This window comes from Phragmites australis, chromosome 6 (assembly GCF_958298935.1).
Source record: "Phragmites australis chromosome 6, lpPhrAust1.1, whole genome shotgun sequence".
NCBI classification, from domain to species: domain Eukaryota; kingdom Viridiplantae; phylum Streptophyta; class Magnoliopsida; order Poales; family Poaceae; genus Phragmites; species Phragmites australis.
In genome coordinates this window covers 45147074-45163771 of record NC_084926.1, presented here as the reverse complement: position 1 = coordinate 45163771, position 16698 = coordinate 45147074, and the positions used below count along the sequence as shown (strand labels likewise).

At 47.6% G+C, this 16698-nt stretch overlaps 1 protein-coding gene and 1 pseudogene across 1 annotated transcript; both read right to left on the bottom strand.

The window, feature by feature from the left end:
• Positions 1 to 6136: 6136 nt before the first annotated feature.
• Positions 6137 to 8879, bottom strand: LOC133922865 (putative pentatricopeptide repeat-containing protein At1g68930; annotated as a pseudogene).
• A 966-nt stretch (positions 8880 to 9845) lies between these two features.
• On the bottom strand, positions 9846 to 12015 carry LOC133922866 (RING-H2 finger protein ATL79-like). Its single transcript, XM_062368388.1, has one exon. It carries the CDS (start codon positions 10675 to 10677, stop codon positions 10117 to 10119), a length of 561 nt encoding a protein of 186 aa, XP_062224372.1. The 5' UTR covers positions 10678 to 12015; the 3' UTR covers positions 9846 to 10116.
• Positions 12016 to 16698: the final 4683 nt, after the last annotated feature.

The window sequence follows — 16698 nt, the reverse complement described above, 5'->3', positions numbered from 1 at the left end:
GCTCCGCCTGCCACCCTGCCCCGGCAGAAGGACAAGACAGGGTGGGCGCACCGGGCACCTCTGCGGCTGCCCGGTGGGCCCTCTTAATGGCGCCGAAGGACCTCCACAGTGGCGGGTGGTCGGATCCACGCCGCAATTTTCCACCACCCTTGTCACTTCGCCAAGACGGAATGATGACGCCTTTCTCCGTGGCACCTTGGCACGTGCGCCCCCTCTTTCCCATTCAGGATAAGTCGAGGTCGGCGCGCCTATAAAAGGAAAGGATGGAGAACACACAGCCAACGCTCACAGCTCACAGCCAACGCTGACAGCTCACAGCCAACGCTCACAGCTCACAGCTCACGACACACAACACACGACTCACGACTCATCCTTGAAGAATTCCGCCTCAGATCCGGAAGCCCTCAAAAAAGACCCCTAAGCTCATATCAAAAGACGAAGAACATCACAAACAAGCTCGATCCAAGCTAGAACACGAGAGTCTCAAGCTCTCTGTAGACAGCTCACCCCTGTAACCAGAAACATCCTTGAAGAATTCCCTTCAAGGAAAGGTATAGCACTCACACAGGAGTAGGGTGTTACGCCTCCGTGCGGCCCGAACCTGTCTAAACCCCGGTGCACCCATCTTTCTTGCACTAGGACGATCATCTCCCACCACCAGCCACTGCATTTATTTCCGCTCCCATCTATTTCCCAGACAAGCTCGTTCAGGATCATTCCCCCGGTCGAATCTTTAAAAAGGGGTCTCTCGGGATCCCTGCGACAGGAGTTCATCCTCCGACAGCGCTGGCAACGGGCGCCGTGGAGAGGGCCCATCGGGCAGCCGCAGAGCGGCCCGGCGTGCCCGCCCGATCTTGTTCGCCTGCCACAGCAGTGCGGCAGACGGAACGCCTCGGGCCTCGTGATGTTATCCCGAGGCGCGCCGGATGGTACGGGATGGGACCCGTGCATTAAATGTCCCCACGCCCTTCTGCCAGAGTATGACAGACACCGAGCGTGGCAGGAGTAGTTGGAGGTGACAGGCCACGCACGCTCTTAAATGCGGCATCAGGTCTTTCACTGGTTGACACCTCATCGCTGGATCCCTGTGGGGGCCACCGACGGGAAACTCCTTGGGCCGTTGGGGAACCGAGTGCTCGGGGGTCACTGTTCACCTCCCCGAGCACTCTCTCCCGGATTTGACTGTTCAGGTCCTCGAGGAACCGAGTGCTCGGGGGCCGCTGCTCGCAGCCCCGAGCACTCTCTCCCGGAACTACCTTCCTTGGGTCCTCGGGGTACTCGGGTGCCCGGGGGGCCATTGCTCGCAGCCCCGGGCACACCCCTCCCGGTACTCGGTTCTCCTGGTCGTCGGGGGACTTGGGTGCTCGGGGGTCACTGTTCACCTCCCGAGCACTCTCTTCCCGGTCACTTAGTCTTCGCAGATCATCGGGGAACCCGGGTACTCTGGGACCACTGTTTGTAGCCCCGAGCGCCCTCTCCCGGAACTTAGTCCTTTTTACGTTGCGGAGATGACCCCGCGGGAGGGCGCCACGTGGCGGATTGCTGGCCTAGCCTCGGGATTCGGGGACCCCTGGTTCCTGATTCACCGACAATGGTATTTTGTCGTATATTCACACAATATTCCTACACATATACATTCATATGAATATGTAAAAAAAGAAGAAAAAAAAACAGCTGCAGCTAGGTGGCCTTCCTTTTCTCTCTCCCTTCGGACCGTGGCAACCCAGGACAACCCAGGCCGAGTCGGGCCAGTGCACAGCTCCATCTCCAGTTGAGCCAACCCAATTCTCCCGGCCTCCTCTCTTCATGGACTAGCCCAAACCAGCCTGTTTGCCTCATCCTCTTATCTTCTCCAGCCCGAGCCAACCCTTGGGCGCCGCCCCTTGCTTCTTCTTTCTCCACCCGCCAGAGCTGAGCACCTCCCGCATTTATCTCTCTCCCTTCCCTCTATCTCTAATCCAAATCCGATTTGAACCCCCCCCCTCAATCCCAACTGAATTGGCGTGATCTTCTCGTGTTGGAATTCCTAGGTGGTGTCTACATAAGGGGCTCGATTGGATCTAAGAGGGGGGGGGGGGGCGTGAGGAGGATGAGGGTCGGAGGCCTTGCCGCCCCAGTGTCGCGCTGTCCATGCCACTCACCAAGTTGTGCTGGCCTCCACCATGATCTGGTGGCCGGAGCCCACCCGCCACGTGACCTGCTGCTAGCCATCGCTCCCGTCACCGCTTTGTGTCGCGTTGATCTCCGACCGGGCCATGTTCTCGTTGCCTTGCTGGTCGCAGATGAAGGGCGCTGCCCTGATGCCCCATGGCCATGCTGACGCCTATGATCGTGCCGTCCACAATGGGCTGTCACCCGTGGCCGCGTTGTCCATGCCGCTCGCCGAATTCTGCAGGCCGCGCCACTTCACCACTGGGCCGGAGCCCTACTGGTCAAGTGCCGCCGAGATCGCTGCGTCCAAGAAAGAGGAGGCCAAGGCTCTGTTGCATCACCAAGCCACCGCTCACGCACCAGGAGGACCGATTGGAGGCCTGCTTGCGTCGAGGCCCTACGTACAGGGCCGCAACCCCCTGACTTCACCATCAGTGAGGTATGACATCACGCCGTCAAGCTTAGCCTAGTCGTTCTATTGTACTCGGTGCTCCGTCCGTGCCACGTGCTCTCTCCCTTTCGGCTCTGTATGATGTCCAGCCATCGCACGTGAGGAGCTTGTGCTTGTCCCTGGCCATCGCGCCGCGGTGCTACAGCCCGTCGTCGACTGATTGTTGCACCATGCTGTCTGACCCCTTGTTTGCCCTTGGGTAGTAAAGCGAAGTTGGGGAGCCTCTGACAGTGTTGCTATCATGCCGTGAAGCTTCCGCACGTGCTTATCGTTGTGCCCTGCCAGCCTAGACGCCGTGTTGTCTCTCTGTCTATGCATGCCATCGTGCCGCCTATGCTCGTCGTTGTGCCTAATTGGTGGCCTAGCTGTCGCATGCTATGTCTATGTGGTGTTCTGGGTGCTGTTGTGCCTGATCCTAAAGCCCGACTACTGCTGCATTGGTCTTTCTTCTCTCGCTGTTGCAAACTAGCAGGTCGTGAAAGCCATGCTTCGGTCTCACGCCATCGATGTTCGTGCTCTAGCTGTCACCATTGAAGCCTCCGTGCTTTGGTCTGCCATTGTAGCCTCTGTCGTGGACGCGCCATTGAAGCTGCACATCCTAGCTATCACGTGGTCGCTATCCTGGTCATGGCCAGTATATGTGTGTGTATGTTTTATATTGGGATGATCACTCTCTCTGTGTGTTGATGCCATGAGACAAGTGCTCAATGTACCCATTGTTAGTTCAGCTGGTGGTGACCACAGGTTGTGGTGGTTCTGTCACTCTGATGATCTTTGGCTATAGTTGACTACCGACTGTTTATGCTAACGATAAGCTTGTGGCCATTGCTAGTCTTATATTTGGTGAAGGCCCTCTTTTGGACAACATCTGTTACTATTGTTAAGCTGGGCTTCTTCCGATGAACTTCCTCTGTTGGCCCTAAATGATGAATGCCCTATTACATGTCACTTGCTGCTAAAAGCTTGTCTGTCCAGAACTATACGTGGGAGATGATTTATATCTTCCATGGTATTTGTGGCTCATTAGTGATTACACTGCCTATGTGGTTGTCCGATGGCGCTTATTTCATAAACAAAGTGCCCTTGTGGCGGGAGCCTATGTGGCCCATTGTGATCACCCGCCTGTGTGGCTCAATGCCTGTGTGGCTGTCCGATCATGCTGATCGCAGAAAATATATGTGCCACTACGGCAGGAACCTTGGTGGCCCCTAATGATCACCCTTGCATTTGTGGCTTTTGCCTATGTAGCCCGTTGCATGTTGCCTTCGAAGACAGACGATGAGGACTAATCCGAGGCCTGAAGAGGGAGTTAGTGAGTCAAGCACGGTCTAGGGCTCCTGGTTGTGGCCTTGCTGCTGCTTCCGGTAGAAGCTACGTGTCGTATCGCGCTCCTAACTCACCTCTTCACACATACATACACAATTCTGAGGCTATACGTGACCGATAATGACCCAAGATGAATAAACAATCCTAAAAGCTCATGATAGACTGTTATCTTATTCTTTACTGCCTTTTATTGCTAATGTTATTATTTTGTTTGGTCTTTGTTGCGTGTGACTACAGCCTTACAGACTCGAAGATGACCTCAATATGACGACCACCAATGCAGCTTAATCGGAGGTAGCCCGAAGTCAGACGTAATTAATCGGAGTCGCTTCACAAAGCCCCAGGACCAAGACGAAGCAATCGTAAGATCATAAAGATAGTCAAATAGCGTGTGCATTGTAGAGTAACATGTATAATGAAAGAAACTGTACTTTAGAATTTTGACATGAATAAATAAAGCTTACATGTTTCCGATTACTACATTTTTCCGTCTTTCGTATACTATGTATACTAGCACGTTAGTAAATATTACATTCAAAGTTACACAATACATATTCGAGCGTGAGTTTCGAATCCACGAAACATGTAGTACCGATGGAAATCTTCAAACATAGAACTTGTTTCCTTTGCTCTAACAATTTCAAAGACAGACTTTGGGTTGTTATCTGATATATACAAAGCATTAGTGGAATGATAGACTGATGGCCCGTGGTCCTTCCAAATTTGAACCAGAAGGATTGTGAGTGAATAAAGGAATATTATACCTGCCATGGGGCATTCACATGTCAGAAAAAATCCATCAGGGCTGATCGTAATATAGGTTTGCTCAACCTCCTACAGAAACAGAAATTCTTGCTAAGCAAGGTCTTATGGTTAAGAAAGACCAGATAACAAGTGGATAGTTCTTGCATTTTTCAATTGAAATCACACAATATCGAAGTAACTAGCAATTTTTTACATTTCACAAATAGAGAATTCTATATTTTTTGTGCCATCCGTATACCAAACTCATGCGTGCATGGCTTACTATCAGTAAAAATACAAAAGGCTAAAAGAACAACCTGAATTGTAACCAGTACCCCTATTCTCACAATAATTCCCTGCCTTATTCACTGTCGTGTCCTGATGTCCTAAACACCCATTCGTCGTTTTTCAACACTTTTAGAGAAGGGTCCCTTCACCTGCAAGTAGCTCCTCGCCTCACAAAGGCTGCCACAAGAGAATTAAATGATCTCTAGCTCTGCCTCGCTGGTCTTCAGCTAAACATTTCTGAACCTGATGTCTGCAGCTTCAGGGGTACCAACACAGTCCTTGCTACTTACCTCCAGGTTGGCATGCATCGATAATTTGCCACATCTTTACTATGCAATAATACATCTCACTCAACCCCCCCCCCCCCCCCACGGCTGTTGTGTCCAAAAATCAAGGCCATGTGCCCCTGAATGATCAATGAAAAGAAAATCCATCTCAGGTGGGGATATCCCCCCCCCCCCCTGATGACCATAAAAAAAAATGGACTCCTTTGCACCCCCAAAGGTAAAACACTTTATCTGGCTGTTGCAATAAAATCGACTGCTTAATCATCAGTGGCTGCGCAAAAGAAACTTAACTGATTAAGCTCCCTGTCCTTTCTGCACTGAAGAAGAAGATCAAGGCCATCTCTTTTGTACACTGTCACAAAGCTGCATCAGTCCTTTGCGCCAATTCCAGACTCAGTTGCTACTGATCTCCAATATTCAAAGCAATTGATTCACGCATTTGCCGGCCTGCACCCAACTCTGAAGCCCACCACGGTTCTCACTGTTATGGCATGTGCTCTTTTGCAGATTTGGAAAAGTAAAAATGCAAAAAAAATTCAGACATGAAGACCATACAACCGGATACACTCTCAGGCATACCCGAGATGACATTCTACTCTGGAGGTGTGGTCCCCCTCCATTCCGAGATATCAGCTGGCTCAACACTTGGTGTAATAGTCTCATAATGTAATTAGCAATTGCTTTTGTGTAAACCTCTCTCTTCTCGTTAGTATATTTGGTAACTGTGCCTTGAGTTGATCAACATAATCGTTCAGGTCGGACTGTAGCTCCCCGTCAATTGTAATCAGTACCTCTGATATGCTCCTACGACGATGTTCTGCAACCAGCAACAGGAACCTTTTCGCACTTTGGCTGTCAAAGGCATAACTATCAACCATTAGGAAGCTAGTTTAACAAGGGATCAAATCAATAACCATCCAAAAGTACACAATCATGGTAACATTAAAACAGCTCTTTTGAACCCTAGATAGGCAGGGAACATGGTTGGTTATTAATTTCAGCTTTCGAGTTTACCATCAAGCAAATTCCATAAAGCCAGCTGATGTATTTTCAGGAAAAACATAAAGCCAGCTGATGGCCATGGTATGCAATCCATGTTCGGCTTCACTCAACCATCTGTTTCCTTTCTTTCACCAACACTTCCCAGTCAAACTTCATGCTTGAATGAAGGATATTGGTCAGAAGTAGAAAGATTGCCATCACCAGAAGTCTCCACAAGAGCACACACCATTGCTAAACTTGTGAAATCTGACAGCATCCATCACAAGAATATCACGGCCAGTTATCTTAGATATGAACTTGGTAGCATTGTGACAATCTACACAAACCCGTAAATTCTTTACAATACAAATCGGCATTTCCTGTGGAATAAATATTAATCCGAAGGCAATTGCTAGCTTCTCGCTGTGATGGCTGAGCATGTGAACCTTATCAGCATCTGCCACATCATGCAGCACTGAACTGAAATCAGGCTTGTATCCTTCTTGAACCATTCTGGAGTTGAGCCACTTGAGCTTTTCATAAATTCTCCTGGAGAAGGGGTGAGACTGGTCATCAGCTGAAAAGATGTGAACTTTATTCTTATACTTGATCCAGCTACAGCCTGGCTCCTTCTTCACTTGTCTGCCCCTCATTCCACGCCTTACCTGGGCAACTTCACTCCATTGACCTTTAGCAGCATGCATGCTGCACAGCAACACATAGCTCGCCGGGTTCTGGGGATCGATTTCCAAGAGACTCTCAGAAGCCCATTTGCCAACATCCATGTCACCACGCAACCTACAAGCGCTCAGCAATGTCCCCCATCCAATTGCATCAGGGCGTATCGGCATTTTCTTTATGAACTCCTCAGCTTCTTTTAACCTCCCTGATCTGCTATACAAGTCAATCATACAGGTGTAGCGATCATCTATGGGCACAATACCATGGTCCTTCTGCATGGAATGGAAGTAGCTGCGACCTTTCTCCACAAACCCGGCATGGCTACAAGCAGCAAGAACACCAATAAACGTTACTCCATCAGGCTTCACACCCTTAGCCAACATCTTCTCGAACAAATCTACAGTTTCTTTTGCCTTGCCAAATTGAGCATACCCAGGGACAAGGGCTGTCCAGGAGACCTGATCGTGAAATGACATCTCATCAAACAATCTGTGTGCATCCTCAATGCTACCGCACTTCCCATACAAGGTAACTAGTGCATTGGACACTGTGATATATGGCACCAATCCTGACACAAGCGCTAGGCAGTGGAACTGGGCACCCTCCTCCAGGCTTGCTAGGTTAGCGCAAGAACTTATCACACTTCCTAGGGCGAAATCATCAGGTTTAGTGCCATCTCTTTGCATCTCAGAGAACACCCGCACAGCCTCCTCACTGCACCCATTCTGTCCATAACCAACAATCATCGCAGTCCACGAGATGATGTTTCTGCACGTCATCCTCTTGAAAACACTTTCTGCTGATATGATGCTTCTGCACTTTTGAGTACATGTCAACAAGTGCACTCCTGACAAAGACATTGTCATCGTACCAAGTCCTGATTATGTAGGCATGGATCTGTTTCCCTTGTTCCAAGGCAGCAAGGGCACCACAGGCTGTAAGCATGCTTCCGAAAGTGTACTGATCAATGCCAACGCGCTGTGCCCTCATCCTCCTGAAAACATCCAGAGCCTCTGCCTCCAAACCATTCTGCGTCAACCCTGTAACCACGGTGGTCCAAGTAATGGAACCCCTGTCCATCATCACCTCAAACAACCCCTTTGCCTCCTCGACCATCTAGCACCGGAGCAGGCCTGTGATCATCGTATTATGCATCACCACATCCTTTCCCTCCATTCCATCGAAGACCTGCTTGGCATCCCCAATGAGGCCCATCTTGGCATATATCGACCAACAGGCTCCCGACAAAAGCATACGTTGCTGCAGAATCTGGCAATGCACCTGCGTACCGAGGGCGTGGTCGCCCAAGGCCAATGCAACCATGACCATGGCCGACATCGTGATCCGGCTCGGCCTGACGTTCTTCTCCTGGAGCAACGCGCAGTACGCCTCGGCGGCCTGCGCAGGAGAGCCAGCGCCACCGAAGAAGCCGGTGATAAGCGTGTTGTACGAGACGATGTCACGGTCGGGCATGGACGCGAAGAGCCTCCATGTCGTTGACGAGCTTGAAGTGGGCGAGCGCGGAGAGGAGCGCGTTGTAGGTGAAGAGATTCGGCTGGGGCATTGCGTCGAACAGGCGCCGCGCGCGCGCGAGGCGGCCGGACTTGCCGTATGCGGTGAGGAGGTGGTTGAGGAGGTAGGTGGGCGGCGGGTGGGGAAGCGCTCTGAGGATGACGCAGTGGACTGCGGCAGCTATGTGCGCCCCGCTCCGGCCGGCAGCGGCGGCGGAGGAGGAGGGCGGCGTAGTGGTTGCAGAGCGGGCGGCTCATGGCGCGCGGGGAAGAGAAACAAAGCTATCGTGCGTGGGCCCGGCGGCCCGATATGATGGGCCCAATATGATCCGTGATGGGCCTACCAGATGCATTGTCTGTTCGGCTTTTATTTTATTTTTTCCTTTGAAATTTTTTTGACAGTACTATTCTGACATTAAGTGCCTATTTCGCTGTAGCCTAATCTAAGCAAAGTATGGTACGCCAAAAAAAATATTGACAAAAGGAAAGAGATAACTCCACTAATATTAAAAAATTCTCAATTTGTCACCGGAAAAATCATGATCTTTTCATATCATCACTTAATTTTCTTCTTTTCTGATATATCATATTGTAGGTGACGACAGTGACACACTAGGATAAAAAATTAAGTTTTGCATCCTTATGTGGCACTGCCATCACCTTCATTATGACTACGACAATGATATTTAGAGAATGAAAAAACTAAATGGTGATATAGAAGGTACCATAATTTTTCAGTAGCATATTGATAATTTTGTTAATATTCAGTAGCACATAAGGAACTCGTTAGCAGGTATGCAATAATTATGAGGGACCATCTGATCTGGAGCAATGCCTTGCCCTGATCGACTACTGAATGTCTTGATGCGAGCACGGGGGACCGAAAAGGACATGATTGCCTTGATTGGTCGATCGTGCATGTATTATTGTTGTAACATAGAGCAGCACACACCATGTACTATTATCACTGAGTGGTGGTAGTAATAATTACTAGTACTGTATAGTGTTGCCAAGTTTTAGATACTGTACAAGAGTATAAAAACCATTCATGTTCATGATCAACAGGCGTCAGAATTATTAAGCCAACTGCAAGCATGCCTATGTACGTTGGTTGCACACCGTCGCCATTGATTCTTCTTCATGAGATGATTATATACAGCAAACTTAACTGATAGAGATGAAGAGAGACGTACGTACAGAAGAGAAAGAGACACCACAACCCGTACGATGACATGCATCACCGATTCTAATCTTGAGATGGAATGGAATGGGTCACCTGACTCGTTGTTAATTTCTTTGCTTGATGCATGCATGCATAATTGATTCAATTCCTGGCCAGGATTGCTTTTTTTTTTTTTTTGAAGCGACAGGATTGCTTTCTGTTACGGCTTCAGAATTAAGTGTTTCAGCCGGTGCACTACTACATGATGAAGGGTTTATTCAATTTAAACTCTGTGATTATGGACCAGCAACTTCACACTACAAACTAATTAAGCTCTGATCTGATCAAACTCATCTCCTATCATGGATCGATAGGCAACAACGAACAAACAGCAGTGAACACTGATCAAACTAATAAAAGGCATCAAATCATCCATCCAGTTTAATTTCCTCTCCTGAAGAATATTTACACACACAAAAACGATACCATACTCCGCATGCAACTGCAAAAGCAGTCGGTGGCCAGAGGAAGGCTTCAAGATGCGGCGGCCTCAGCCTGGCTAGCTCCTGCGGCGGTGGCCGGCGCTGCAGCCGGCGCGCGGCAGGTCGGGCAGGACGAGCGGCGTCCTCCGGCGAGCCACCGCTCGATGCAGCGCGCGTGGAAGCCGTGCCCGCAGGCCGGCATGACGCGCACGGCGTCCCCGTCCACGAACTCGGCCAGGCATATCGCGCACTCCGCCGCGGCACCCGCCAGCTTCGTCCCAGCCGCCGAGTACACCAGGGCGGGGGGCGCCTCGGGCTCCGCCACGGCCGGCTTCTCAGGGTCCGCGTTGGCGTTGTCCCTCTCCCTGGATCCCTCGCCGCCGTGCCGGCCTCGGCCGCGGCGGAGCAGGTAGCGCACAGCGGCGTTGAGCGCTAGGGCCAGCGCGAGCGCGGCGAGCAGGGCAGTGAGGATGACTGCCATGTTGCTGGCGAAGTCGCCGGCGCCCGAGTAGGGCCCCCACTTGTTGGTGGCGATGGTGCTCGCGCCCTGGGTGTTGTTGGGCTCCGGGCGGTGGGCATGATGCTGGTCGTGCTCCTGCGGTGCCATCGCCATGGCCTTGCTAGCTCAGCTGCTGGCTTTGGCCTTGCTTTTTCTTTGTGTTGATGAACCTCAGGCTGTGTGAGTGCGCCTGTGAAGAAGAGTGTGAGCTTTAAGCTGCTGGAGTGTGGTGTACTTTATACAGATGAGATGTCATCTTGTTTCGAGAGTACAGTGGGTGGTGCAGCTGAAATATGGCGAGCGGAGTGGAAGGGTTGGAGTGATATGGACTGCTGCTGCAGCAGCAGCACAGTAAGGGAGGTGAGGGTGATGTGGCATGCAGCGTTTTCCATGTGGAGTGTTGCATCTTTCCACAACCATTTCTTCTTGTCTTGGCCTTCACAAAAGTTGTAGGATGTTCAGATGAGATGGACCCTCCCGGCTCACTGCTCATCGAAGGGCACTTGCAGCTCAGCATCCGAAGATAATCCAACCATTGTTGATGCAGCTCCCCTGCTGTCCTTTCGGTTAGGCGTAAACGCATTTCACCAAAAAAACAATACCGGTCAGTAGGCAACCTTTTCACGCATATGTGAAATGAAATCTAGTCGAAGCGATGCACCAACCAAATCACTCTAAGCTCAGATCGAAGCTAAGCTCACACAAGCAGGGGGCTTTGTTTCTTCTTACTACTGCGCTCACTTATGTGAGCTGCTAGCTCAGAGGTGAAATCGAGTCGTTACATCTTCGTATATTTCTTACATATCCACCAACTGACTTGTTACTCTGGAAAATAGCCTGACTAACTGTCGAATTAATCTTGTCTAGATTAACATAGACGTCACTCAGATCAGTGTGTGTCTTGTGGATGTAATCAACGAAAAATCATGGTGCAGTGCAGTCCGTTCCTTTCTGCATCTATCGATCGGCTTCTTCTGTCAGAAACCAATCTAGAAAAAAGGCACTAGGAGGTGAAAAGATGAGAGCCCGTGCGCACCTTATCAGAATTCAGAAACCAATCGAGAGGAGAGGTTCCATTCCCAACGGGATAAAGCTGCCAACAAGCTTATCTTTTCGCTCAGTGACCTACCTACTTCCCTTCCTGGAGCACCAACATTTCGATCACATCTGTCTAGAGAAAACGATGTTACGTGGTGTTTTTTTCTCTTTAAAGGGGTGAAAGTTTTAGTATATGTTTAAATGTGTGAAAAATAAGAGACGAACTTGATGTGAAATGATCGATTTTCTTTTTGTTCGTCTCTTTTAGACTTGTGTAGAGTGGATGTCTACTAATGAAACCGTTGATAGAGAAGAAATATCATTTTTTTCCCATTGAAAAAAGACATAATTTCTAATAGGAAAACTATTGAGCTAATATATACGATCAATTAACTAAAAGCTTAAAATAATAGAAAAAGATGGATAATTTGCTTATACACTAACAGAAAACTAACTACATAACCAGTAAATAAGTAGAGAAGTACATCATGCTAATTCTACTTTTTTAAATAAAAAAAGATAAGTAGGAAATCGATCGCATCTAGTAAACAGAAGAAAGTGTTGCTATCGTGCTGTGAAGATAAGTCGGACCTACACAAGCAACTGAACCTGATTTCAACGGACCATTCACGCAGATATACGTACGCCTGTGCCCCAACCACGATCTGGCAAGCAAGTGCGCGTGTGTATTCTTCTAGTCATCTCGTCTACACATGCTAAGTAGATGGAGAAGATGAATCTTTTTAAGTTGGTCTCCATCCATATCTATAGGACTAAAACCATATCTCTCTCACAGAGTTGAATCTTTAAAATTTATTTAAAATTATATAAATAAAATAGGCTAATCTCGTATATTCGAATAGAAAGGAGAGAGGAGCGAAAAGACGATGGCCTCAAATCCCGGAAATCCAGTGGGCGAGTCTCGATATTGATTTACGACAAGTGGAAACAAAGCAGGCGTACGGTCGTGATACCAACGTGTGAGGAATAGGGTGATGATCAATCGGGTCGGGACCGGAGTAATGTATCGCTCGCTCTGATCAATCATAGCTAGAGACCGCAGAGTTGAGTGCATGCATGGGTGATGGGACCGCCGCCGATTGATTGGGGTTGGCGATCGACCACGTACTAGTTAGATGCATGGTTTGCCGAGTCACCATAGCAGAAACCTTGTGCGCTAGCTGCCCAGCCGCCCGTTTCCCTTCCCATACCTATCATGTACGCATGCATATGTCTAGGCGGTGACGGCCGGACATTTTGGTGGCATCAGCCATGCATCAGGGCTCAACAAAGCAGCATGCACAATTCCGAATTGTCAGCACAACCCAAAGCATGTTAACTACTGTAAACAGAACATTATATTGTTTCGTAAAGTAGTAAAACTGTAACAGAACCTGGAAAAAATTGCAGAGAGAGAGAGAGAGGAGCAATTAAGCCGGTAATCGATGGATCCGGTGTGAAAAAAAGGATAAGCATGCATGCTTGGATGCAGAGCGAAGGTGCGGGAGAGCTCGATCGGCAGTGTAGCAGCTGTAGGCAGACATATATAGCCAAGCAGATGGATGGATGCATGCACGTATGGATCGCATTCAATTCAGCAGCAAATCTCTCTCTCTCTCTCTGCGGTCCGGCTGGGAAGCCAAAACCAATCAATCATCTCTCTCTCTCTCTCGTATGAAGAGAAGAGAAGAGAAGAGAATGAATGACGGGACTGCGGCGGCCAATCACTGGATGGCACTCGTCTCTGTTATAGGGGCACAACATTGCCTGCTGCCTGTCCTTTGGTCACTCTCTGCCGCTGCTCCATCTCAGAGTACTCTTCTGTTCTCTTCTCTCATGCAGTGAGGGCTCCTTTGGTTGCAACCCTGAGGAGATGTTGTTTGGTTGGAGAGGCGTCTGTGATGTGCCTTGATCTTGTTTAGTTATGGTCCTAAGCGTTGATCGTGTTGTCTGACCTTGGTTGGTGATTAGCATTAGTTGCCTACCTTCGGCACTCATTTTTGGACGTCTGGTGCAGACAAGCTGATTAGTCTGGTATCAGTAGAGGTGATTAGCACCAAATTAGATGGCACATGCTCTCATTAACGTTCTTAGGCACAGCCTTTCAACGAAACAGACCTTCTTCAAACTTGTCTGACTATGCCAAAAATCATCAATTTCCAGATTACTTCTAGACAGCACTTTTTGCCAGGCAAAGTACCCAGGCCTCCAACCAAAGAAGGCCTCAGTGAGGAGTGCCCACTGCACTGATCCAATCGAATCGAATCGAATTATTGGACGCTGGGGCTAGCAGGTAGGTAGCACTCCCTGACCAATCAAATCCCTCTCACTAGTTCTCGACCTTTCCCCACGCTATAGGTGAGAGAGGGTGAAAAGGAGACGACTCCTATCCGCGCCGATTTCCTCTGTTCCCCTTCTCCTCTGCCGGTCATTCCGATGCCTATGGGATAGTGAACTAGGATTGAGATGGTCGGTATGTATATTCTTTTTTATCTAGTAGTTGTAGGTAGGTTAGTTCGTTAGTGCTAGTTTTCCCATCAGTGTCGTCAACGGTTTGGGGATTCTGGAAATCCATCTTTTTTCATGGCAGTTGCGTTGTCACCAGGGTGATATCTGGTGTGGAGAAGTTGAGGTATGTTTTTCTTTACCTAATACTCCATTCGATTATAAATATAGATCATTTTAGATTTATATATAAGAATTAAAAAAATAAATCAAATAATCTTATTACCTCTTATTTATTCTGAATTAGAAAAGATAAATATTTATTTATGAGAGTGATGGCATTTATTAAACAAGAATAAAAAGGAACAAAAGAGAAAAAAGTGCATAGAAATTTGAGAATGACTTATATTTATAGAATAATTGAGAAGGCTAAAACGATCTATATTTACAATTAAAAGGAGTAGCGGTTAGAGTGGAGGTAGATCTTCTCCCGTTGCTGGAGTTTTGGTTGTTTTGGGTCGCCAATGCTACCTTTGGTTTCATTCTTGGAGGCGTTTTCTCCGGGTCGACGACTTCGTCGATGACGCTAACTTGTCGTTTGTCAATGTCATCAAGGATGACGGCCGATGTGCTCGAGAGGATAATTGTCTTGCGGCTGTCCAAGGGTGGGTGTCTTTTCAGGCAGCATGGTCTGGGCCTTTTCCCGACTTGAACACCACCTCTCCTCCTTCGATGGATTGGCTGGCGGCGCTCAGCACGGGCACCAAGATGAAGGCCCTATGAATATTAGATGTGATTTCTTTGTTCTGTAGGGGTTTCTTGTGAAAAAAAGTTGTAATTGGAGAAGGACTGGTTGTGGACCTACCTGTAATCTTGTTCTTCTCCAGGGTCTGTTATGCAAACCAGGGTTGTAAGCTGTGCCAGATTAATATAACCCGGCTTCCAGCCCCTTCCGCAAATAAATAAATAAAATCAATCAAATCCAAATCTTATTCGTCTTATCCTAAATTAATTAAGCATATATATGTATATATGTATATGTATATGTATATGTACATGTAGACGAGATATCAAGATAGATGTATATATATAACAAGATAAATTATATCGATGATCATCATGCTTGATTATATTCATTGGTCGAATTGCAAGAAAAAACCAGTGCAGGTAGCCTGCAGATTCATTCATTCATTCCTGCAGTGCAGATGAGTCGCGCTGCTTCAGCAGGTACTGAAATTAGTCGTCGTCTCGTCTTATTATATGCATGCATGCTAGAGCAGCCCCCTAGCTATTTTAATTTTGAGTGAAACAAATGAGAGAGAAGATGTTCACGCAAAGAACTAGCGTTGAGCATGAAATTAAGGTGCACGGGAATCTGCCATGCCTGCTTTACGTTACGCTTAAGCACTAATTAACTAATTTATTTCGTGGGTCATATATATATACACACTATAGGTAAACTAATCAGACGACACCTCAAATGTCGTTCCTCAGCTACAGTACATAAAGGTGCGACGTCTATCTCATCCATTTCCCCTCCTTATGTGGCCTTTCGGCACCGGAGAAAGAGCGGAATAGGTAGATCGAAGTCTCGACTAGTTAATAGAGTATATTAGTAGTTGTTAGGCTGTAGAATAGGTAAGTTTGGTGTTGGTTTCATTTGGCTGGTGTCTGTAGTGGTGCTCGCCAATCTTTTGATCCTCTGGGCTATGCTAGAAGTGTTTGTCGGCTCCAATGACCTCTCCCGCGATGACCTTAGGAGGTATGTGTTATGATTGGGAGGATTTTCTATATCTTTTAAGTGTTTGGTTCATGTATAGGGGTTACTGAATTTTTGTTGGGTGATGACGAACGAGGCTGCTGGGTCTCCAACTTTAGCAAACCTAAAGTTGGTGAGTCAGCTTGAGGATCTTGATAGAGTTCAATGTTGAGACTGTTGATGCTCATTCAGTGTCCCAAATACGATGTGGTGGAGCTTTCGAGTCATTGGTTGTTGCATCTTTACAATGTTTTGAGTCATTTTGGGTCTTGGTGTTGACTACGATGAATGAAAGACAAGGTCTTCGGTGTCCTACGTCATTGGCTTCAGCTCATCGACGTCAGATGCACAGAAGACATGATAGAGGTTGAAGATAGCAGAAAGGCCCTGGTTTTTTTAGTTGTTGTTTGAGGGTGAATATAAACTAAGGATGTATTTGCATCCTATATGAATGAAATCCCTTCCCCTTTTCGCAAAAAAAAGATATATACTACTAGGTAAGTAGGGTAAAAGGAAAAAATGGTGGCGTGCACTCAACTTTGAGCCGTGCATGGACAGCCTGCTTGTCCTTATATATGTATTATATTTTTTACACAACATTTTTTTATTTTTGAAATATAAAAATAAAGAAAAAAGTCCATAATGCATCCATCAACTATTGCTCGAGTCTATTTATCCCTGAACCGTAAAACCAGATATCCCACCTCTTTCAACTATTCAAACCGGTGTAATTTACCTTCTTAACTAGTTTTAATGGTGGTTTCATTCTACGCGATGATAACTCAGCCTGCCCTGTTGGCAGTGTTTCACTGACGTGGCATAATTTTTTTTCATAAAAATCACAAAAAATTGTAAAATATAGAGAAAATTCTAACACCTTTTGTGAAAAAAAT